Source organism: Suricata suricatta, chromosome 3 (assembly GCF_006229205.1).
Source record: "Suricata suricatta isolate VVHF042 chromosome 3, meerkat_22Aug2017_6uvM2_HiC, whole genome shotgun sequence".
Taxonomy (NCBI): domain Eukaryota; kingdom Metazoa; phylum Chordata; class Mammalia; order Carnivora; family Herpestidae; genus Suricata; species Suricata suricatta.
This window is the reverse complement of record NC_043702.1, coordinates 75,758,156-75,782,521: the sequence shown is the minus strand read 5'-3', so window position 1 is coordinate 75,782,521 and position 24,366 is coordinate 75,758,156. Positions and strand designations below refer to the sequence as shown.

At 42.2% G+C, this 24,366-nt stretch overlaps 1 protein-coding gene across 3 annotated transcripts in view; it reads right to left on the bottom strand.

Moving 5' to 3' along the window:
* The window catches only part of CACNB4 (calcium voltage-gated channel auxiliary subunit beta 4), a 245,243-nt gene that overhangs the window by 132,664 nt on the left and 88,213 nt on the right, over window positions 1–24,366 (bottom strand). Inside the window, exon 1 of one of the 3 annotated variants that reach the window (XM_029934593.1) lies at window positions 380–632. The exons of the other annotated variants lie outside the window; for them this stretch is intronic. Within the exon in view, the coding sequence (XP_029790453.1) occupies window positions 380–424 (45 nt within the window). The 5' untranslated portion in view covers window positions 425–632. Of the gene's footprint in view, window positions 1–379; window positions 633–24,366 lie in introns of those variants that run through there. 3 annotated transcript variants of the gene reach the window in all.

Genomic DNA, 24,366 nt, shown 5'->3' with positions numbered 1-24,366 from the left:
AGCCTTTTCTACGAACCCTTCGATTGGAAAACATAGGCACTTTCTGCATAGTTTAAGCCAGTCTACAAGGAGCAGTTACCCCTTGTGAGATTAAACGTGAACTGAGTAATGTATAAATCCGGACAGCCTACACTCTCAGATGCCTTTTGCTAGCACCCTAATTTCTTTTTTGCATGCCAAGAAATTATATAATAAAAAATCATTTCAGTTCACTCTGAACTATACAGAGAGCATTTACACGGCAGCTAGCAAGCACCCGAATGATGTTGGCTTTCAGCTCCATGTTCCCTGCGTTGCCTAAGAAATGGGGTTGGGGGGGGGGTTAGTGGGAGGAGGAAGAGGAGGGGAGAGAGAATCAGCTATCTATGAAAATACTTACAGCCTCCGAGTCTTCAATTCCATGCAGGTACAAATTGTCATACATGGAGGTCTGAGAATCCAGAGCACTTCTTTCAAGGCAAAAATAAAATTGCTACAGAAGCCCCAGCTACAGCCAAAAGATAGAAAAGGCCTGTTGGAAGACCTGCGTCTGCCTTATCAATTCCTGTGGATTTACTAGGCAAGATGCTATTCATTCACATCACACAGGGTGAGGTTATCCCCAGAGGCAGTCCAAGCCCTGGCATTTTATCTGCCTTCCCAATACAGAGCATAAAAAAGCAAAACCCTTCCTCAACCACGGACTGGTGACTGAGCTAGGAAAGCGGCCTGTGATTGGCTCGGCTCCCCTGCTTCAGTCAGCTGAAGAGCGTTCCCTCGGAGAGTGGAGGGCGCCTCAGAGCATCCTACCCAGCCAAGAGCGGCTTCCTGTTTCGCCCGCACTGTGTAGTTCTGTATCAATATCTGAAAGGCTGCTTGGCATGCTTGGAAAGGCAGACTATGGACTACTTCAAACACAACTCCTCACCTTCTTAATTAAATTCACAATGGAGTGGGGGGTAGGAAAGGAGAAATTTTATTTTCAGAGGATATTGGATAAAGACAGGCAAACAGACAGATACTAATCTCCATCCAACACCTCTGCCTAGCAGACGCAATTTAAGTCAAATGGGCAATAAGTCATTTAAAATTTTTAAAAAATACCAAGATAAAGGAAAAATGGATATGATAAACAGATGGTATGATTTCTTGTGGGAATTTCTGCTGTCAAAGTTCTCAATGTTCTCACTGAAATCTCTCTCCCCACTGGCAAGAAAATACCTCGTGACCCAACTCAACTCGTTGAAGTTTGGAAAAGAAGACCAAAGCCTCTCAAAGGCTTGTATTTAGATGCAAAGTGTTGAATGTCTTTTTAGTTTGACATTTTTAACCTCCTGTGACAACTAGTGTTTTAACTTAAATCCTTCATCCTCTTCCCAAGACTTGGACCTTTAATATTCCTAAAACAGCATTGATCGTCTCCCAAACAGCAAAGGCCTACTCCCTCCCTCTGCTCCCACCACACCATAATTCAGCCTCACCTAAGGACAAGTCCCTCACCGGAGCTTATCTAGGTGCTTTCTGGCCAACCGATGAGGTTCCGCAGCTTTGAAACAGGAGAGCTCTAGACCTCACACTAGGAGAAGCCAGCTAAATTTGGAAAAAAGGAGTTAGTGATGGGCAAAGAACATAATCTAGAGAAGCTGCATGACTCACTGGGGTAAGCAGTGACCCAGAAACTCAGAGGCTCTGAGTCCGGTATCAGCTTCACCATTAATTGGTTGGATGACTCTGGACCAGTCACCACTTCTACAGGCTTTAGCTCCTTCACCTGCCAAACTGAGGTAAGAAATAACTCAGAGAAAGAACTTTGAAATCTAAAGTGCAACATAAACACTTATCAATGACAACCCTGCTTTGTCAGCCGGAAGGCATTGACTGCAGTTCATGGGAGCTCAGCACACGAGTAACTGGTGCGCCCTGGACCTAGGAAATGAGGCCTGTCCTAGCCAGTATCTCTGAAAAGCTTAACCCTTAAAGAAACAAACCTGAGTCACAAAAGGCAACCCAAAACGTACAACTGTTGAGCAGAGCACTGTTCTTCCAGATCTGCGCTGACCTACTGGTATCTTTCAATCATAGTTGCATGCCTAGGAAACAGCACCAATACTTAGTCACTTTTAAATAATAAAAGATGGCAAAGGGACTCATCTGTCCTTCAGAACTCCAAATGGTACGTAGGGTTCATACAGGATGTCATCTGTGCCTCCACAGAGGGAGAAATGGCAGAAGAGGATGGGGCCAATCAGCAGGATTCCAGAGTGGGGGGGGAACCAGGGCCAGCTCTCCCTATTGACAACTGTGTGTCCTGGAGCAAGTCCCTGCCTGGGGGGAACCTCAGCTCTTCCCTCCTTAAAGCAAGGGGACTGTGTCAAAAGATTTGGAAGCTCAAATTCCTGTATCAGATTCTGTTATTATAATTAACTACAGCCATATGATATTTAAGCCAGAATCTGCAGAAAATTGAGGCAAGAGGGTCTTTTCTCTCCTTAGATTTTCTAGATCATTTCCTTACTTTTTCACTTCAGTTGGAAGTATAGGTATTTCTGGAGTATCTTTAAATAGGCAACTAACTTACAGGCGAAATGAGAGGCAGTCCACTTCCATAACTGCTCCCTACTGAGAGAGCTGGGTAAGGCTCAGTCCCTCTCCTGCTTTTCCTGGCCTTGGAGTGCTCCCGACAGCTAATGTGAGAGTCCGAAGGGTGTTTTTAAGGAGGAGGGGCTCATTCTGTGATATACAAATGCATGCAGTAAGCCAGTGGGATACCAGGAGGGGGGCAGTGGACAGCGCAGAGCAGCCCATAGTTACTCCCTGCAACCCAGCCCCTCCGGGACTAAGTACGATGTGAAGCAGGGGCAGGCCGGCTTCCTCTTCTTCCCAGGACGTTACAGAAATGCTGGACTCAGAACCAAAAACTGTTAGAAATGGGAGAACCTCAGAGGTCACCTAATCCAGCCCTCATTTTAATATCCAGGATGGTTTAAATGCTGTATTGAAATCCACAATTTTTTATACTAGAGGGTTCCTTCCCCAGTCCCTTATTTTTTTTTTAAAGATTTTATTTTTAAGTCATCTCTATACCCAACATGGAGTTCAAACTTACAACCCCGAGATCAAGAGTCGCATGTTCTACCCACTGAATGAGTCAGGCTCCCCTCTTCACTCCCTTCTTGATGGGGATTTCAAGATAAGGGATGAGAAGTAGTGGGCACATTCCCAGGAGGAATTTGGTAAAAATAGAAGGAGATCATTTTGGTGGGAAAACCCCTATCTTTTCTTACTTTCATTCTAAAAGTGGTCCCATCCAGCACATGTACCCCAATGATTATAGCAGCACTTTCAACAATAGCCAAATTATGGGAAGAGCCTAAATGCTCATCAACTGATGACTGGATAAGGAAGATGTGATTTATATAATCAATGGAATACTACTTGGCAATGAGAAAGAATGAAATCCTGCCATTTGCAGCAACACGGATGAACTGGAGGGTACCATGCTAATGAAATAAAAGTCAGTCAGAGAAATACAGATAGCATGTTTTCACTCATATGTGCATCTTGAGAAATTTAACAGAAGAGCATGGGGAAGGGGGAAAAAAGTTACAGAGAGGGAGAGCGGTGAACCATAAGAGACTCTTAAATACTGAGAACAAACAGGGTGAGGGAAAGTGGAAAGTGGGTGATAGGCATTGAGGAGGGCACTTGTTGGGATGAGCACTGAGTGTTGTACGGAAACCAATTTGACAATAAATTATATTAAAAAATAAATAAAGCTATCACCATCAAAATAAATAAATAAACAAAAGTGGTTCCATCCCAAGTCATTTGACCACCCACAAGCTGACAAGAGAAAAATCAATGAACAGACTGGGGAATCTGCCCCTATGATTTAGATCTACACAAACATTACACCTGCAAATCACCTAGAGGTTTCAATCCAGTACCCAGGCTAATCCCAGAGTTCCAGAAAAACTCTAGTGAGAGATTCATTCTGGACTTCCCCAAAGGAACTCCAAGGAGTTTCTAGGAAAGTGAATTCCGAGAGAATTTGAAATTGACCATCTCTGTGCCGAGATTCTGTGAACTGAGAGCTGGCTCCGAAGTAGTGAGTGTTCCCCGGAAGCTTCCTGGGCCTCTTTCAGATCATCTCACGTCCCTCGTTTTTGATAAAAGGGCCTTGGGATTCTGGCAGGTCTAAGTCCCGAGGGTCAAAATTCAATTCTCACTGCAGCATGAGGTGAAAACCAGCTAAGGGCCTGGCACCCTCAGGCTTTTGACTGGAAGAGTTCTCCAGTTAAGTGACTGGTTGACAGAATGAAAGAGAAATTACCCTACCCCCTGTCTACTTTTCCAACATCAGGCTGAAGTGAGAACAAACCTGAAAACCTTGTGGCTCAGCTGGTGTTGGTGTTTCCAGTAACTCAAATACCTCTCATATTGAGTAGCCTCCAAAACTGCAGAGCAGCCTCCTGAAATGGCTGCCTCCTATTTTGAGGCTGCTCTGTGGAATGTGTGTCTCACCTAATTCCATTCAAGCCACCTCTCATTACGATCAACAGTTTGAAGTCACAAGACCTTATGAAAAGGCATTGCCTACATGATTCTATTCTATAAAGTCCACGTGACTCTTGGTATGGAGGTAGTTCTTGCAACTGGACAAGTGTCTCACCTGAGCTCAATCAGTGGAGGAAATGTTACGGTCCTCAACAAATTGGGAGAGCTCTCTTCGGTATCTCAAGGAAAGAGTTTGGTTTTTGTTGGTTTCAAACTTCGGGATATGGAGTTCCTTTCCTTCGCCTGGGTGGGCTTTGCGGTCAGCAAACCCATGGAGTTGGCAGTGGAGTCAAAGGGCAAGCATTTCTTCTTTGAACTTGTCTTGGGAAGGGTGGGGGGAAGGGAGACAAAAGTGAAGCGTCAGCTGATTAGCTCTGAGTTCTAGATAGCCATGATCAAGACAGCTGGTATAGATTTGGAAGCAAAACACAATTCTGCGATCTTATTTTACGTCCAGATTTCTCCAGAATTTAATTTTTCCATGCCAGTGTAGTTATATGTTTTATCACAGGACTCTGGGAGTTCAGGAAGGAGACAAAGAAATTGGATTCTTGTTGGCTCTATGGGCTTAAAGCACAAGCCCAAGGCTTTTGCTTGCCAATTCAGCCTTGGGGTTGTTTTGCTCTTTGTTTTTAAGCTTTACTAAGTGAACACAGTGTGCTAGATGATTTTCTCCCTCTTCTGTTCTGCAAGCATTAATCCACTCATTCACCTCTAGAAACTGGTTTGGCACCACAAGCATTATTATGGTAGCCCCTGTTTCCTCCCTGATGTGACTCAGACAGGTGGCACCTGCAGAGCGGACAAAGAAATGGAAACAAAACAATACAAAACACTACAATCAATTTCCCTTTTAGTAGTTTTCTGAGTTTGAATTCAGACCTTATGACCTAGAGAGGCACATCCTGGACTCTCTCTGGGCCTTATCTGTAACATGGAGATAACAGTAGTTCTGGACTTAATGAGTTAATATATGAAGGGTGCATGGAAAGTGCCTGGCGCATTAAAAGGCAGAAAGGAAGATTTGGTCTTTTTTTTTTTTTTAAGGAAGTAGTATGGAATCAGGGCCGCCTACCTCGCCCAGCTCCAAGGCCCCCCACACACTGCAATTTGTGTGAATGGTACTCCCAGGCACAGTGTAAGAGAAATACCAGGGAACTGAGCAGTTGAGAGCAGGGACTCCTAACACATGTACCGCTTCCCAGCTGGATAACACTCAGCAAGCTACCTTGCCTTTTTGTGCCTCCATTTCCTCATTTATAAAATGAAGATTATCCTAAGATCATCGTGCAGATGAAAAGCCTTGATCTAACAAAGTGCTCAGAACAGTGCCTAGTACAACTCAGTTCTCCACAAGTAGGAGCTGCTCCTTTGAATTCCGGCCTAAAGCCATGGGATGGGTTTTTTGCCTCTGGGCGGAGATTCCCACTACCTGCCCCTGATGCTGGCCTGGCCCTCTCCAGCCCCACCGGGGTCCCTGGTCTCGGCCAGCAGACCTGAAATCAGCATCCTGCCTCCTGCCGCCCTACTTAACTTCATGCCAGCCTCCTCCCGGTTGCCTACCTGCTTCCTCCGGCCAGGCTGACGGCTCCTTATGCTGAAGCTGGCATGCACGCCCAGGCCTTGTCAGTGTGAAAACACCCCGACCCTTCAGCCACCACATGGAAGACCACATTCTCCTGTGAGATACCCACACTCCCACACCGGCCCTCCCAACAGCCCGACCTCCATTACCCCCACCAGCCACTCCCCGACTGCCCCAACCTGTCACAAACCACTGCCAAGAAAAGGTCCCCCGTGGAAATCCTGTAACACATGCCACTACTGGTTCTGACCAAGGAGGCGAGAGGAGTGTGAGAGAGACAGACACAGAGAGAGAAAGGGGTAAATAGCCGGGGGTGAAAACCCTAGAGACACTCAAAGTAAGGATGAATATATGGACTGGCTCCCTTCCTCCCTGCCATTCTTGATGGCTCCTGGAGAAATAATACTTCATAATTCATAAAAGAGCGAGTGTAGGGAAGGTAGAAAATTCCCATGGCCAATTCAACTTGACAGAAAATGACAGATCCCTTCCTGCGATTGACATATTACTTAGAAATCTCTCACTTCCTAAAATTTCTGTTAAAAAAAAATGCCAATCTCTTGGCAAAAACATTCCGTACAGCCACAATTTTTATTAATGCTATGTAGCTCTACCTTCCATTCTTCTCCAAAATGAACGGAAGGACCAGTCCAGCTGGCCTCCTCCCTGTCACCTATACATCATTCAGCTAATCTTATTCATGCTCATTTAACAATTATGGCTTCCCAACTGGGGACTCGAGCATCAGCAGGGCAGGACCACATCCTTCTGGAAGCTGACAGAAGGACTGGACGGTAGCAGTAGCAGCGATCCTGAAGACAGAGACTGAACCAAGGAGACAGTGACACTCCTGGAGAATAATCTGAGTCCTTTATCTGCAAAGCTTCAGCAGGAAAGAGAAGCGGGAAAGCGGGGAGGAAGAGCTCAGTGTCCCCAATGTGGCAGGGCAGAAATGAACCAGTCACCAGCTCACTATGTGGCCTTGGGCAAACCACATTCCCATGCTTCCTAATTTGCTACCAGGGGCAAACACTGGTTTAAGGTTTTTTTAATGTGAAATTTGTGATGTTGTATTTTCTCTACTGTTACTACTTTTAGGTAGAAATTCATGTCTTTCCCTCCCACAGGGAGTTTTTCTCTCTGATTTGATAACACAGTTTATGTACAGATCCATTTGGCCATCAAATAAACATCCACAAATGTGTACTAGGTACCTAATATCTCCTCCAAACAAAAATTAGATTGTGTCAGATCCTATCTGAAATTTTTCAAGGCTTCCCTTTGCTCTTAAGATAAAGACCCAAATATTTAACGTGGTCTAGCATAGCCTTGATGTTTCTCTTCTGGCACCCTTCATTGTGCGCCCGTGTTTCCTTTACCTTCTTCTCTACAGGCAGCCCGCGCTTCTTGGGCACATCACACACACCCCCACCACCACTCTGCTTTGTCTATTCTGAGTCCTTTGCCTGGAACCCTTCCCCTTCTCCCACCTCGCCATCCATGAATTCGCATTAGAGAGACTGATGAATTAATACCTTTCTCCAGAATGTGAGTTCTATGAAAAGAGAAATCATGTAGCTCCTTACTCACCATTATATCTTCACTGTCTATCACAGAGCCTTGTGCATAGATGGTTTTCAATAAATACATGAATAATTCATGAATGGCCCTGAACTCCTTGGGTACTTCTACACTTTGGCTACCAAAACACTGTAGTGACTCACACACACACACACACACACACACACACACACACACACACACATAAGAGGTTACAAAATGAAATGTGGATCTTTTTTGAAGATAAGGAAACCCTGAACATGAGCATCCCTAGAGAGTCCACATCAAATTGTCTCCATGCCCTCAGTGGGAGAGCAGTCCTATTCAGATTAGGTTCTTACAAATTAAATAATCTAGGTATGACATACTGGTGTTGTTTTAAAGACATCTTTATTTAAAAAAAAAACAATTTAAAATGTGCTGATAATTTGAGTGTGGGTGGTATGGGGGGGTGGCGATGGAGAAAAGATTCTATGATCTTTCATATCTTCATAGCCTTGCTCACAATGTTCACTCTGTCTGGATAGTCTCCACTATGCCACACTCCACCCTCAACTTTTTGTATTTGGTGAATTCATTCCTTCTTTTGTAAGAACACAAGTCTAAACCAAACAGACCCCATGACAGGCTTTAAGATCCCCCTCTGATCTAGAAGGCCTAGGTTTCAGTTCCCCGAAACTAACATGCAGTTAACACATTGCCTAGAGTGAGAGAGACCACCTTTACAACGCCCAATCAGGGAAGGCCAGCTACCACTCTCCACATTCCTAAGGGTGAGGCCTGCAGATGGAAACTTTAGATAGGACCCTGTTACCTAATGTTAAAGTTAACCTGATAGTCGCCGCACAAGACCCTAGGCTCACCCTGTAATTGGTTGATTTTAAAGGTACTCTAAATGTTGTAATTGGGTCCCACCAAAAGTAGCGAATACTCTAGACAAGGTGAATGGTTAAACCTGCTGTCAATAATATTGTATAATAATGATTGGATCACTGTACCTGTGTCACAATTTCTTGTAACTCCCCCTCCCCAAACCCCATAAAACCCCTGCTCAGCCCTTGTTCAGGGCTCTCAGCATGGATCCACTGCACTGGTGAAGTCTGTGAGCCTGAGTCCAAGCCCGTAATAAAGCCCTTTGCCTTTGTATGCATGCCTCGGTCTCCCTGGTGGTCTCTGGTCGTTGAGGATGTTGCGACTTGGGCATAACACTTTCAAGTCCAATCTAAATGTCATGAAGACCTTCCCCAATTCCCTCAAGACATTAAATACTGCTTCCTCAATATTCCTTTAGTACTCTGCCCTTCACTACTTCTACTAATAGGCCTACCACGTGACAATGCACTTTGTCCAACAAACCTGCTCCTTCCACTACAAGATGAACAACTAAAGAACAAGAACCATGTCTTACTAAGTTTTGTCCCCAAATACTTCATTCCAGAGAAGATCGTCCATAAACACTAGTTGCAGGAACTGAATAACACACATGAAAAGAAAATCCATATTTCAAGCTCTAATGACACTGCCTTCATCATAACCCATGCAGACTACACTGTAGATGTTTGATTCTTAAGGAATCAAAGAGAAGGAAATGAGCCAGGAATCTGTGAGGTCAATTTAAAGGCTGCTGTGGATTGAGAAAACAAGCCACAAAAATGGAAAGGGGTGTAAGGAACTCAGGTGTGAGCCAGACTTGGGTCAACTGCAGAGGGTTTTCTTGGGTAGAATCTATGAGCAAAGGGGATGTTGGTGCATGATGGATGAATGGTAGTGTTAGGGTCCTGAGGTGTTTCCTAAAGCTGTGTTGCCTCAGAACATATTTTTGAAGAAATGCCTATTTCCCTTTGGGAAAAAGTGTCAGACTATGTATCCTTAAAGGGCAGGAACTATGTCTTTTTCATCTTGTTAATAGGGGTTAGATCGTCTGACCCAGTGCCTATCAAAATAACTGGAAAATAGAAGTTCAGTGACTCTGCTGGGAAAAGCCAAGTAAGCAAGTATGATACAGATGATTTCCACAATACAACGTAGCCTGAGGGGACCATGGTCTCATGATCTCAAAGGCACCTCACCAGGTTGTGTCCTTTCTGCTAACTCTTCTTTCACAAAATGCTGACAAAACTAAAATAGTGGTCAGTTACAGCAAATCCCCACCCCCCCCACCCCCAACTCCACTCCCATTAAAACCAGACCATTGTTATGTAAACGTTTAGCCACTATAAACCTGTTTATTTTCTGAAACCAAGGATTAGGGGCATTAAGGAAATGTTGGTAAACTAAAAACACATAACTTGCCAATTGCATAATGTTTTTTCAAAGCCCAAATGATTTTTTTTTTATTTTTCAACTCTATTGAGTTTTTTAATTAAAGTAGACCACTACAAAGAGAAAATCATTCACCACCTTTTAACAAAGTTATAAGGGTTTCCTCATGAATATCTGAATTTTCAATATAATTTCTCTTAGTTCCCAGTCTGTTTGGTCATTTCCTTTGCAGTAGTGGATGGAAAATTAGTTGGAGCACTAAGTCCAAAGCCTTTTCCCAAGAGGCACAAACAGAAAGAAACTGAGTTACTTGATCTAAATTCCAATTCTCAGAAGTGATTCTTGCATCAAATATTGAAAAAATAACAATCATCTCCATAGACCATAGTATACATTTGGGGACAAATAACAAAAATAATGTACATTTGTACTGATAGAAACAGAGGAGAATGAAAAACATGCTTAATAATCCCTTATATCTGTAGGCAAATCTCAAATTCAAAAGCATAAACAAATTAAACAAGCATAAAGACTTTGAAAACACACACATGCACACGCACACACTACTGGGCTTTGCAAAGTTGTTTGGAAGTGCATTTTTCCTAATATCAGAAAGTGGGCTCTCAAATATTTAATAAATATAGATGAAAAATTAAAAATAGCAACATCCAGGGGCACCTAGGTGACTCAGTCGGTTAGGTGTCTAACTCTTTTTTAAAACTTTTTTTTTGGAATTTTTTTTAATGTTTATTTATTTTTGAGAGACACAGACACAGACAAAGTGAGCAGGGGAGGACAGAGAGAGAGGGAGACACAGAATTTGAAGCAGGCTCCAGGCTCTGAGCTAGCTGTCAGCACAGAGCCCTACATGGGGCTTGAACCCACAAACTGTAAGATCATGACCTGAGTGGAAGTCAGGTGCTCAATTGACTGAGGCATCCAGGCCCCCCTGTCTGACTCTTAACTTTGGCTCAGGGCATGGTCTCGTGGTTGGTGGGTTCCAGCCCCACATAGTGCTCTGTGCTAACAGCGAGGAGCCTGCTTGGGATTCTCTCTCTCCCTCTTTCTCTGCCCCTCCCCTGCTCACTTTCTCTCTCTCTCTCTCTCAAAATAAATAAATAAACTTTAAAAATAGCACTATCTGGGGGCACCTGGCTGGCTCAGTCAAAAGAACATGGGACTCTTCATCTCAGAGTCCTGAATTTGAGCCCCATGTTGATTGTAGAGATGACTAAAAAAATATATAAACTTTTAAAAATAGCAATATCCAAATAAATACTTAAGTGCCACGTACCTTACAGCACATGAAATTCACTGCATTTCTGAAGCATGTATGGGAGGGTAAGCTATAAATACTACTTGACCTTCTTGCTTTGTGTGCTTTAGAAATCTATGTTCTTCTAAACTGGGAAAGGCAATAATAATTTTTCAAAAACTATAGTTTAAAACAAATTATTTCTAATAGTTCCTCTAAGTTACTCTTCAACACCCAATTAGCTCTAAATAAACATAAAACACTAGTCAGTCTGGAAATAACGTCATATCATGATGTTCCCTCGGTTTCTTGGGCTCCTCTCACTGTCCCATTCAAACCTATGGATCACATAAACATGGAAGGACTGTGTTAACATAACTGGGATATGATAACACACAATGAAGACAGTAACTGTCTATTCCGGAAACGGGGGAAATTCATAAATACATTGCTATCAGAGTACTATCAGCAGGCATTCGGAAAAGGAGTATTATTAGTAAATGTTCAGATTTACCTAACTTCATCAGAAATTATCAGCTTTTTCCTACAAGGTACCTTCAAAGCTTTCCACCAAAGTCTTGAACTGAAAGACAGTGTCAGGCAGGTGGCCTGTGGGCCGCAACTAATATAGGCTTACTTGAAAAAAAAAACAAAAACAAAAACATAATTTACTACAAGAGTAAGACATTAACCAAGCACAATTTTGGAAATCATTATTTTATCTTCCATCGAGCAAATCAACTACTATAAGTTGGGGGAGATGAATAAAGGTCCAGAAGAAGAGGGGCATCTGGGGTGTTCAGTCGGTTAAGCATCCGGTTTCAGCTCAGGTCATGATCTCACAGTTCGTGGGTTCGAGTCCCACGTCAGGCTCTGTGCTGACAGCTAGCTCAGAGCCTGGAGCCTGCTTCTGATTCTGTATCTCCCTCTCTCTCTGACACTCCCTTGCTCATACTCTCTCTCTCCCAAAAATAAATAAAACAGGGGTGCCTGGGTGGCTCAGTCGGTTGAGTGTCCGACTTCGGCTCAGGTCAGATCTCACGTTTGTGGGTTCGAGCCCCACGTCGGGCTCTGTGCTGACAGCTAGCTCAGAGCCTGGAGCCTGCTTCAGATTCTATGTCTCCCTCTCTCTCTGCCCCTGCCCGCTCATGCTCTGTCTCTGTCTCAAAAATAAATAAAACATTAAAAAAATTTTTTTAAAAATAAATAAAACATTAGGAAAAAAAATTTTTTTTAAAGGTCCAGAAGAAGGAAGGATGACCCAGCTAACTTCGTGGCACATAGAGGTCATGCATTTCCTTCCACATTCGGCTCTTGCTGGCTGTATTTAATTCATGTTGAACCTTATACTTGATGAACATAAAGCAACTATAATGATCTGAAGGGTTGGAAATCATGGGGAAATTGCCTAACATTACACAACTCTGAAACCACAAACGAGGAGAATAAATATATTTTTCATTATACTTGCCTTTTTGTTTACTGTCACTATATCTTTCTTATCCTTACTTGATCCTTATTTCATCCACTCACTATAATTTCCCCAAAATGTGTGCTTACAATCCAGCTTCCTGCTGTTTCTTATGCCTGAAACCCATTTAAGCATTTTTCTAGTCGACTGAAAATTTTTCACAAATCCTACCTTCACAGGTCAACTCTCCACTATAATGAGATCTTCCACTGCCAATTCTTCCAGAAAATTTTTGTTTTTCAAATATTTCCAAGGAGGAGATTTATTTTCTGAGTAAATATGTTCTTTTAAAAAGTGACATTGGAGGGGCACCCTGGATGGCTCAATTGGTTAAGCATTTGACTCTTGATTTTGGCTCAGGTCATGATCTCACAGTCATGAGATCAAGTCCCATGTTGGGCTCCGCACTGAGTGTGGCGCCTGCTTGGGATTCTCTCTCTCTTTCTCTCTCTGCTCCCCCCACCTCTAAAAAAAACTTAAAAAAGATACTGTACAAAACTTGCAAAATTCAGGAAACTACAAAGACAAGAATAAAAATATGTAGTCTTACTGCTGAAATATGATTATGGTTACTACTTTGGTTTCTTTCTCGGTATGCATTTTTTTCACATTTAAAATATGTTCCATGTAAACTTTTGTATTCTCTTAACAATAACAACCCAAGTATTTTCTCCCACATTACTAAAAGCTCCTCAGAATTTATTACAATTACATAATGTTGCATCATATGAAGATGATATGCAGCTCCCATTGTTTTGCTCTTATAAATAATGTTAGAATTATATTTGTCTGTAATTCAGATTATTTTCTTGGGCTAAGTCCCAGATATTCTTGGGTCAGAGTGTTTGAACATTTTAAATCTCCTCATCACAATGCCAAATACTGTGCAGAAAGATTTCTACCAATTCACATACCTATTAGTTCAATGTGAAATGCTGATTCTTAGCCCTATCACACTAGCCATCGGGGGGGGGGAGGGGGGACTTAAGTGTCTAATTTTTTAAATCTGTTTATTTGATGTGCAAAAAGTGGCATCTCACTGCTGCTTTAATCTGCAGTTAAATGAACACATATATCTGCTAATAAACATATTTTTGCAACGCTGCATATTTTCATAAGGACAGCAAATCCACGTTCTCTGAGTGATCAATTTCCACATCTAAATAACAGAGACTGTGATGTTCTTGTCTCTAATTTCTTCTGGGAAAGTCCAATGAAAATGGCATCAAAGACAATGGCTCTCAACAATGCCAGAAGATCAAAATTACCTGTGGAGCTTTTTAGAAATCCATTTACACTCCAGAGACTCATGCTCAGTAGAGGTTCTATAATCTAGTTTCTAAAACTCCACCTGCCATTTTAGCAGGCAACTGAATCAGAAGACCACCGAGCTATGACTGCAACAGTTAAATATCACACCTGTCAAGTAAATAAGAAACTACATGCAATTCTTCAGGCTTGTGATGAAGCGTGTATGCTTTACACTATCATTTTATTCTATAGTGCTAATTATATATCCATAAAGCAACTTGCTTACTCTGTGAGATCTACTTTTACTGGGTCACCTAACAGTGCCAATGTATCTATCTAACTCTCATTTCTAAGGATGATCTTGTTTCCCATGAAAAGAAAGTCATCTAAATACTGATAGACCGGCACTCGGCATTTGGCAGAAGTATTTCCACAGTAGATAAACATCTGGTGTGTTTTTCCAAGATGGTACTTCTTCCAACACAAGGAGAGCTTCTGCCTGTATTCTGTGGACCACGGATAAGTGTTCATATTATCTACTGGTTTATGGGGATGTTTAACAAAATATGAAATCTTAGCTAACCCTTAGACCCACACCAACCCCACTCCCATCTCTAAACAACCACTTCCCTTAAACACTAACAAGTATCACAGCAGAAGAGCCTATGACTATTCATACTGGTGTCATATGGCTTAACATAGTTATAACCTGACATAACCTGGGCTTAGAAAGTGCCCTCATGTCACTCTCAGAGCCAGGTCAGCTGACACTAGCATGGGGCCAAATATGAGGGGAAAAAAGAAGATCTGACGTCAGAAAGAGAAGCGTCCTCTCCATATTAACTCTAGTAAATTCCATTTGGCTGGAATATGCTAGCATAAGCACAGCCTGGGCCCAATCAGACTCTCCTAGCACTGCCTGGACCTGAGGGCCACCTTTAGCATAATCCCCTCCCAGGGATCCCAAATTGAATAGTAATAAATCATCAGCACAGGTTCTGCCAATGTTGTTTCATAGACTGCTTCTTTTCTTTGCAGGTGCAAAAACTGGCCATCCTGTACCACCACAGAGACCATTCTGGAAGAAACAGATGGGAGGATAGCACCAAACTAAAGTGCTAAGACCCAGTACTTACACTCTTGGGTCAGAATGTAATGACTAAACTCATATCCTTAACAAATCTGTTAAGTGGAAAACTCACTCCAATTTTCCAGCAAAAAAAAGTAAGGTGCAGATTTTCAAAATTAAGTAAAATACAAATCCCAATGAATTATTTTGGATTCAATAAATTCCCCAAATATCCCCAATAAATTTCCCAAAGTATAAGCATTACCATGCCAATCACCTTGGGCTCTTGGTACAAATTACCTGACATTGATGGATAGGCTATTTGAACTTCAAAAATGAAATCTTTATATGGCGGTGACTATTCTTTATGGTTTACTACTGCAGCTCAGGGGGGTGCTTCAATCTCTTGGCTTGGTTGAGCTCAGAGAAGCAAAGTGAACACTCCTTTTCATTCTGTTCATCTCTCTCCAGGGGCTCTTTTGTCTGCCTTTGGATTGTATCTGCCATGGACATCATCCTCAAAAAAGCTTCAGGACAGAAAAGCTTGGAGGCCACTGAGTATAGAGGCCACTGAGTATAATGAGCTGTGATGATGCATTCAAAATAAAGGGACTTTGTTGATGTTTTGAACGAAATAAAAGAGAGAGGGGGAAAAAAGCATTAGCGAGTGCACCAAACTTGGTGACTGGAATTAGCAAACCAGGACACGTATTCAAAAGTGTAATCACAAGGTCACACGTTCACACGTAGGCATTTAGCTTTGTGTCACTGCAAATCACCACACTAGCACTTTCCCTCCTCTTCATTTTTTTTTTAATTTTTCTAAATTTAGTGCCATTACAAATGCTGTTAACTCAGATAACTTGGAATCTATGCACAGGAAAGTGAATCACAGTTTCCATGAAATCCACCAATTTAAATGTCTTCCCTTTTGTATATTTCCATTTCCAATGACACTATCTCAATCATTATGTATCATTTTCTGGTGTTCATTCTTGAGGATTTATACACCTGCATAACTTTGCCTGAAAAATGTCTTTACATATATTCATTAGAGACTGTACCCCTCCTTTTGATAATCTTATCCCATGAAATAATTTTTATATTCCCTTAATATCAAATAATTTATTACCAAATCAAATACAATTTTTAAAAAGACTCTAAGTTTGTGATGAGGCTATACTGCTTAAATAATCTAGAAATCAAAGTAAACTAAAATCTTATTAGGAAATTGTTGTGATTGGCTAGAAATTGTTACTATTTTTTTCTAAAAAGAAGTCAAAGTGGACAACAACAGAAAATGGATGGGCAAACCAAGTTTCCTACCCAAGGACACCGTCTCTTTTATTTACTCCTCTACAATCTTCCAGTTACTCACATTCACTTGCTCTGTGGCCCTGCTGAGCGTTCTAGACCCTAAACAACTCACCTAATGCATCAGCTTTCCTTCACTCACATGCTGGTGCTCACTTCACTCACAGGCTGGTGCTCAATCTAAAAATTCCCTCCACTCTACACCAGAGTGGGCCAACAGTCTTATTTTTTTTTTTAATCAAAATTACGCAAATGCAGCCACATGACCTCCACTGGTCTCTCCATACTATTGTTTTAGTCAATCCAGACTGCTGCAACAAAATAACGATATACTGCATGGCTTAAACAACAAACATTTATTTCTCATAGTTCTAGAGGGTGGGAAGTCCAAGATCAGGGTGCCAGCAGATTTGGTGTCTGGTGAGAGTCCTCTTCCTTGTTGGCATATGGCCACCTTCTTGCCATATTCTCACATGGCTGAGGGAACAAGCTCTGGTGTTTCTTCCTCTCCTTATGGGGTCACTTACCTCATCATAGAGGCTCTGCTCTCTACCTTGTCTAAACCCAATTACTTCCCAGGGCCCCACCTCCAGATATGATCACATTGAGAATTAGAGCTTCAAAATATGAATGGTGGGGCACAGAGACAGACCAACAACTGCCCAACACTCTTCCTGTATCTATCAGTTTCTCCTCAGTCCACACAAACTTTCATTAGTCTGAAACTCCTACCTTATCCCTCTTCTTTTACCATGAACAGATTATTTCATGCCCCAACTCCCCAGAAGGAAAACACTTCAACATTCCCTGAGTTTCCTGTTCCATCCCACAAACTGGACCTCTCTCCAGGCCATTCCTTCTAAGATTGATCTCTTCATATGTTCTCAGAGCCCCAATTTCTCATGCCTCATTATGAACCTGGTTCCATACTCTCTTGACCTCAACTTCAACCCACTCCTCTCTCCTGGTTGTTACCCTTAACAGGTAAGCGTCGTTAAGTACCATTCACTTTCAAGAACAACCACCTTTCCCTCCCCCTGCGTCTCCCCACTATAACCTATTTCCATTTTTCCTTCATAGTCAACATTCAGAGAGTGTATCTACACTCTTTATCTTCATTTATTCTATACTATTTAGTCTTCGCAATCCACCTATTTCTGACTCAAACTGTTCTCACCAAGGTCGCCAATGACCTTTTGGTCACGATATCTAATAGAATTTCATCTTTCATGACCTCTGACTCTTTAGCCCTCCCTTTTGTTGGAAACTCTCTACCCACCTCTCCAATTTCCCAGAATTCTACCTCCAGCTCTCCCTTAGTTTCGACCACCTCCCATCTCTGGTCATTCAGACATAAGTATGTTCAGTTAAAATTCAAGCCTGGAGACCAAGTCCTTGTACCCTAAAACACAATGGTACTTCCAACCAGTTGTCTGACCTGGAGACTTAAAGATAATCCTTGACTCTTCCCTTCCCTCCCTCCACTGAACCCCACATTCTGTTATTATTCCCAACCACTTTTGAACTGCTCCTCTTCTCTCAATCCAGGAGCTTAGGCTCTCCTAATTTTTTCCTGCATTATTGTGATAGTCTCCTTCCTGGCCTTCCTGTCTCCAGCTGTGCCCACCTCTCAAGTCCCACATTTTTCCACTTTCATACCAAAATACTCTGCAAAACTTATCTTAGGATCTCCTTTTCTTTATGGATAAACTACAGACCATGCTGAGGGGACCGGCCTCATCTGCTGCATGACACCCTCACATCCCACACTCCAGTCATACCGTCCTGTGGTTCCTGAAGGACTTGGACTTGCTCTCCTGTGTTTCTGAAAATACTGAACTGGTTTCCTCACAAAAAAAAGTGGTTTGCTACCTCATTCTCTTTACCTTACTTTCCCTATTAATCATTCAAAAGTCAGCCTAGGCATCTCCTCACTTGGAAGGCTTGCCAAAAGCACAAACCCCTCTGGTCAGAGATGATAAGATCCCTGCAGCAAGATGTCCTGGGATCCGGGGCCCCCACATCACAGCACGTAACCACACTGTGCTGTCCCCACTGAGGTGAGAGCAGGGACTCCAGGAGGAACAGGAACTGGACCTTGCTGCATTGTTGATTCCTTAAAAACCACTGCAGTGCTTATTACACAAAACGTGCTCCCCAATTGTTTTTAATACATGAAAGGGTTCTACAAATTCTCAGATTAACCTCATATTGGTTGCGGAGTTTCAGTGAAACCTATTTTAATCCCTTTTACTCTCTGATTATATGTAACACACCAGTGTCATGACATTCGTCCTGATGACGGCATAATTTCAACCGAGCAAGAGAACAGGGAACTAGTCATTTAACTGCATCGGAAAGAGATTACCGTGTGCAGAGACATAACAAAAAATGTGAGAATTTTCCAAACTTAGTTTGATAAAATGACAAGTAAGTCCATTTACAATCTTGTCCATAGTTGTTTAAATAGTCATTTTGGAATGCTGTTTTGCAATTGGGAGTTGGTGAACTGTGTAGCTATACAAAATGACATAATCCATTGGGAATACATTTGCAATGAATTACATATGGAATTATACTAAGGTTCTTTCAAAAACTGCATGTCTAAGTCCTATTTATCTTTAGACAGTTGGTTATACCAGAAAATATCTGACAGAAGCCTGCTTATGATGAAATCCAGATTATCTGTAACATGCTCCCATCCAAATAGCATTTACTAAATCTCTTCAGAAAGAACATTTGAGTCCTGCTCTACACAATGGAGTTGAGCTACTCATCACCTCTGAACTCAGAGTTCAGCTCCAGATTAAGCTTTAGGAATGTGAGCACAGGATTTCCATTTTGGAGACCCAAGTTAGCTCTTATTATAACCAATAACAAATAAAGCCAGAATTCCAGACTGGCTGGAGCATGGCCAAGGAAACCAGGCTTCCCAGAAGTTGGTCTTCATGGCTGTTAAACCCATTGTGAAGTATGTGTTCATATTAGCCCCTAACAAGACAAGTGAGCTTAACTCTTGGCCTGTCTGAAGGCAGAGGGGTTGACCAGATGACTTTTCCTTATCTCCTATTATAATTCTACGTATGTGGTTCTGAATTAGAAGTAGCCATTATGTACCGAACTGTTAATGTGCCAAATGATATGGCAGTAATTAAAAAGAGGATGTGAAGAATGTGCTTCTAACTTTCTACCCAGTCACAACCATCTGAATGCAAAGCTTCTGAAAATCTTATTTTGACCATAAAAGTCTTATTTGACCAAAATCTTCTTTGACCATAAAAACAACAACAACAACACAAAATCCTTTTCTTCATCTTTTCATTTTTCTGGTTTCCAGATTCTAAAAACTCAGGAAATATTATCTTTATCACCAGGGGTTTAAACAGATGTTGCAGGAGATGCTCCTAATAATTTCTTCATTATTCTGTAATGGCAGACATCTTAATCTGGCTTCCCCCAAAGCAGAACCAAAGATAAAGGATTTTAGGAACTGCTCTCAGGAAGCAGGAAGGAGGAAGACAGGACACTGGGTCAAGGAAGAAAGAAATGCCAATGGAGAATACACTCCAGATTCATCATTTCAAGTAACTGGGGCTCAATCCCACTGAGGAATTCTGAGCAACAGGGCTAAAATGCCTGTCAAGGGGCACCTGGATGGCTCAGTTGGTTGAGTGTCTGGCTTCAGCTCAGGTCATGATCTCACGGTTCGTGGGCTCTGTGCTGACAGCTAGCTCAGAGCCTGGAGCCTGTCTTCGGATTCTGTGTCTCCCTCTTTCTCAGACCCTCGCCTGCTCACACTGCCTGTCTGTCTGTCTGTCTGTCTCTCTCTCTCTCTCTCAAAAATAAATAAAACATTTGGGGGGGGGACCTTATTAAAATGCCCGTCAAATTGCTCCTCTGAAGGTACAGGAGTAGTCTGAAGGGCATTTAATCATCAAATCTTCTGAGCCATAACTGATGGAGTGTTAACTCCTCTGGATCCAAGGAGAAGCTTCTTCAAGGACTGAGTAAACTCCAGAGGCTTCAGGAGGAAGTTCTGAGGCAAAAAAGAAAGAAGGTAAGCAGGCCTTGTGCACCACAACTGTCCACGGCAGTGTGAGCTAAATTCACGGTGGAGAGAAGTGGTGTGGCTTGGAGCCCCCAAAGCACCAGCTATAAGTATATGCAGGTATAAGATTCTTTATTCAATGTGGCAAGCTACACTTGCTATTTTTAAAAAGCACTTTTCTCTTCATTTTGTCCCATTTCCTGGGAATTTTAATTAATAACGATGAGCATTTCCTCCCTGCATTATTAGTTTATCTCTCAAGTAATTAAGAATGAAATGTAAGGGCAAGTGCGGCTTTGGGAGGTTGTTAAGTACATACTGTGGAGAGAAAAGAAATACAATCACCACAGACAGGAATCAGTAAGTGGACACCTACTCTGGAGGGCTTTTATTTACTAACACAAAGTTCTAGCTTCTTCTGTAAACAGCATAGCTGTTTCACGTGTCATTATGATAGTTCCTGACAGGTGTGGATGCAAACCAGGTCCTTGGGGAGCAAATTTAAGTTTCCAGAAAATGTGCAACCAGACTCTAGCCACTGCACCAATCAAGGATACAACTCTCAGCCCCATTTCTTCCCTCATTCCAATTGGGACCCATTCTGTCACCCCTGGAAAAAGTCGCTGCTATGAGCACTCAAGTCAATGCAAGTAGAGCATTTCACATCCTCTGAGTGACTTTTACTCCATTAAAATCAAGGTCAAGCCATGTCACTAAAGAAGCTTTAGAAAGATTCCACTTCCTGCATTGCAAATGGTTTTGCAAGCAATGCAAACAGAAAACTTCAGTTCTTAGTACTGTCAAAATGACACCTTCATAGGCTTCTAAATTCAGTAATTATTGTTTTCCTCACACCCACTGACAGGGCTGAAATTGAGTGGATCTCACAAGGTTTTCAACGCTGGTACCTTTTTTGGGGAAGTGTGGGAAGAAACGACAAGAAAACATCTCGGATAAGGTCCGGGTCAGAGACATTGGACCATGTTTCCTTAACATCTTTTATAACTATCAAGGCTTTACCCACAAGCTTTCCTCTTGTTAGGAAACACATTTTTGATCACTAACTATATCTAGAAACACTCTTTGAGACAAAGTAATTTGTAGATACCATTTTTGTTTGACCCAGGAAGCCCAGACCTACTTTCAGGGACAGGAACTAGGAGCCTGGGGCCCAGGAGAGAGATATTCATGGGAACCAATGAAAGTTGAGTCAGACCAGGAGGATAAGGCAACAGAGGTGAAGCAAGGATGAAACAACACAGCAGGGCGAGATGTGCAGCCCAGGTGAGGCAAACAAACTGCAGGGGGGCAGGAGCAGAAAAGTAAGCTGGTTCTCGTGGCTGCCGCTCTGAACAAAGGGGCGTAGGTCAGGGACCACTTTTAAGGTGAAAATGGATCAATGCAAAGATACACATTTGGAGACTATCAGTCGAATGTGTCTCATATTCTCATACTGAGGTTTAAATGTTACTAATGCCTCATGGGCTTCCTATGCAAACAGTATGGTCTGCCTAGCCTACATCTAGTAGATACATACATGCAAAGGCCAGATTCCGTCTAGCCCACAGATTCCTACCAGCCTTACAAATTCTTGCAATGGTTTCTGTGCCCAAGTATAAACAGAAAACAACTTAAGACTGGAGGCCCATATGCTGATCAAGCCAGGAATTAGATAAATTTGCAGAAACCTTAGTTTGTAAGCAGGTCAGAAGTATATACTCAACAAGACATACTTGAAATTATTACTGGCCCAATTATTACCTCCGAAAGGTTGGCAAGCAGAGATGTCCATGTTAACTACGAACACGACTATCCCCTTAGATACATACCAGGAGTGTTCTTGTCTTTTAGATGACACAGTAAAAACATACCTTGATAACCTCCCCAGGCAGTGACAATAAACCATAAAGCCAATGCCATTAAAAGGTCAAAAGAAAAAACATCACGTGTGAACTTGTTCTGTGGCTTATAATTAATTGTCCAGTCATATGGTCAGCATTAAAGGTGGTTAGCCCGTTAGACTGAATTAATTAGGATGAGGGGGGAAAAAAGTGCTTAATTTATAGGCAAAATAACTCAAAGCATAATACATTAATGGAGATGCTTCGTTACAGTCTATCATTTACAAGCCTGTGAGGCCTGGCAGTACTGCCTGGTGCGCAGGCCCTGTGTTCTAACACTGCCCACCAGCACCTGCTAGAACCATCAACCTCCCTAAGAAGAAGCAAAGTTTTCTTTGGCCCAGTTTACTTAAACATTTACTACAGCTCCCCAAATAGCTTTGATTGTACCAAGTTGTTGCCGGGCTGACCTTGCAAACAAGTTCAAAGCAGTTCAAAGTCTGCAAAGGGAGAATATGCTTTTAGATGAATGCTTGATGCAAGTCCTTATTAAGAAGAAAGATTGTCTTCTATTCTGTTGTTGTTTTTCTCAAACAACCATATAAACAATGATTCCAGTTATGATTATCCTTCAGACAATTCACTCGGCTTCAAGGAAGGCATTGCCAGAGGCAGGTATTGGTATGGGGGGGAAATCCATTTGCTTGCAGACACCACACCTCTAGCCTGCTTAGACAGAGTCTGAACAATACAATCATGGCATTTGTTTCTTCACCCACTTATTGAATGAAGCTCAAACAAAACAAATTCAAGGCCTGGCTTCCCCTGTGTGTTCATTTGACTGTGACTGTCAAGACCCTCATACACTGCCCAGACAACCAAAATTAATGGAGTAAATCCCCTGGAGATGCACTGTGATTCAGAGGACTGGAGCAGAGAACCCAGAAGCTCCAAGTGTTAACGCTGGGTCAGCCTACGACTTGCCAAGTGACCTTATATAATCCTCCTGGCTTTCAGTTTTTTCCTTCTGCAAACCGAAGAATGTTAAGTGACTCAAATTTACAAGTCTGATATCCACTCCCTTCCCAAGGCTTTTACCTTTCTTCCAATCTGGAGCTGAGCAAGGCTGCCATTCCATTCCACTACTAAAGAATACGGAAACCACAGGACACTTTCTTATTTTCTTTTGCTTGATTGCCCCTCTTCTGAACAGCAGTTTCCAGGACTGAAAGACCAAATATCTTGCCTAGGAGGCTAAAGAAAAGGAGGAAGAGGGGCACCTGGGTGGCTCGGTGGGTTGAGCATCCGACTTTGGCTCAGGTCATGATCTCACAGTTCATGAGTTCAAGTCGGAGCCTGGAGCCTGCTTCGGATTCTGTGTCTCTTTCTCTTTCTGCCCCTCCCCTGTTCACGCTCTGTCTCTCTCTGTCTCTCAAAAATAAATAAAATGTAAAAAAAAATTTTTTTTAAAGGAAAAGGAGGAAGAAATAGAGTCACAGGAAGTGTCCTGACAAACAGACACAGCTTGAGACAAACTTTACCTTTTGGTGTTTATGAAAAAATAACAAGGATCTAATCTCTAGAAATGAGGTATTCTGACGGTTGTATAAATTTATATCACAGAGCATGAGAGATAAGGGATTTTTATTTCACTGTGGGGTAACCAATAGATAAATAAAGTACTTACATCTGTAGTGGGTTGAATGGTGCCCCCCATAACATATGTCCATATTCAAATCCCTAGACCCTTTAGATGTGACCTCATTTGGAGAAAAGGTCTTTGAAGATGCAATTAAGCTAAAGATGTTGAGACGAGATCATCCTTGATTATCCAGGTGGACCCTAAATCCAATGACAGGTTGATTTACAAGAGACAGAAGAGACGACACAGACACGGGATGAGATGATGTGAAAATAGATGCTGAGACTGCATTGATGCAGTCATAGTCAAGGGATGCCAACAACAACCCGAAGCTAGGAGAGGAAGGAAGGGAATCTCTTCTAGAGGCGTCAGAGGAAGGCGACCCTACTGACAACTTGACTTCAGACTTGTGCCTTCTAGAACTGTGAGAAAATAAATGTGCTGGTTTATGCCACACCAAGTTTGTGGTAATTTGTTACAGCAGCTTCAGGAAGCTAATACACACTCTATTTAGCTACAATCAAATCCCTAC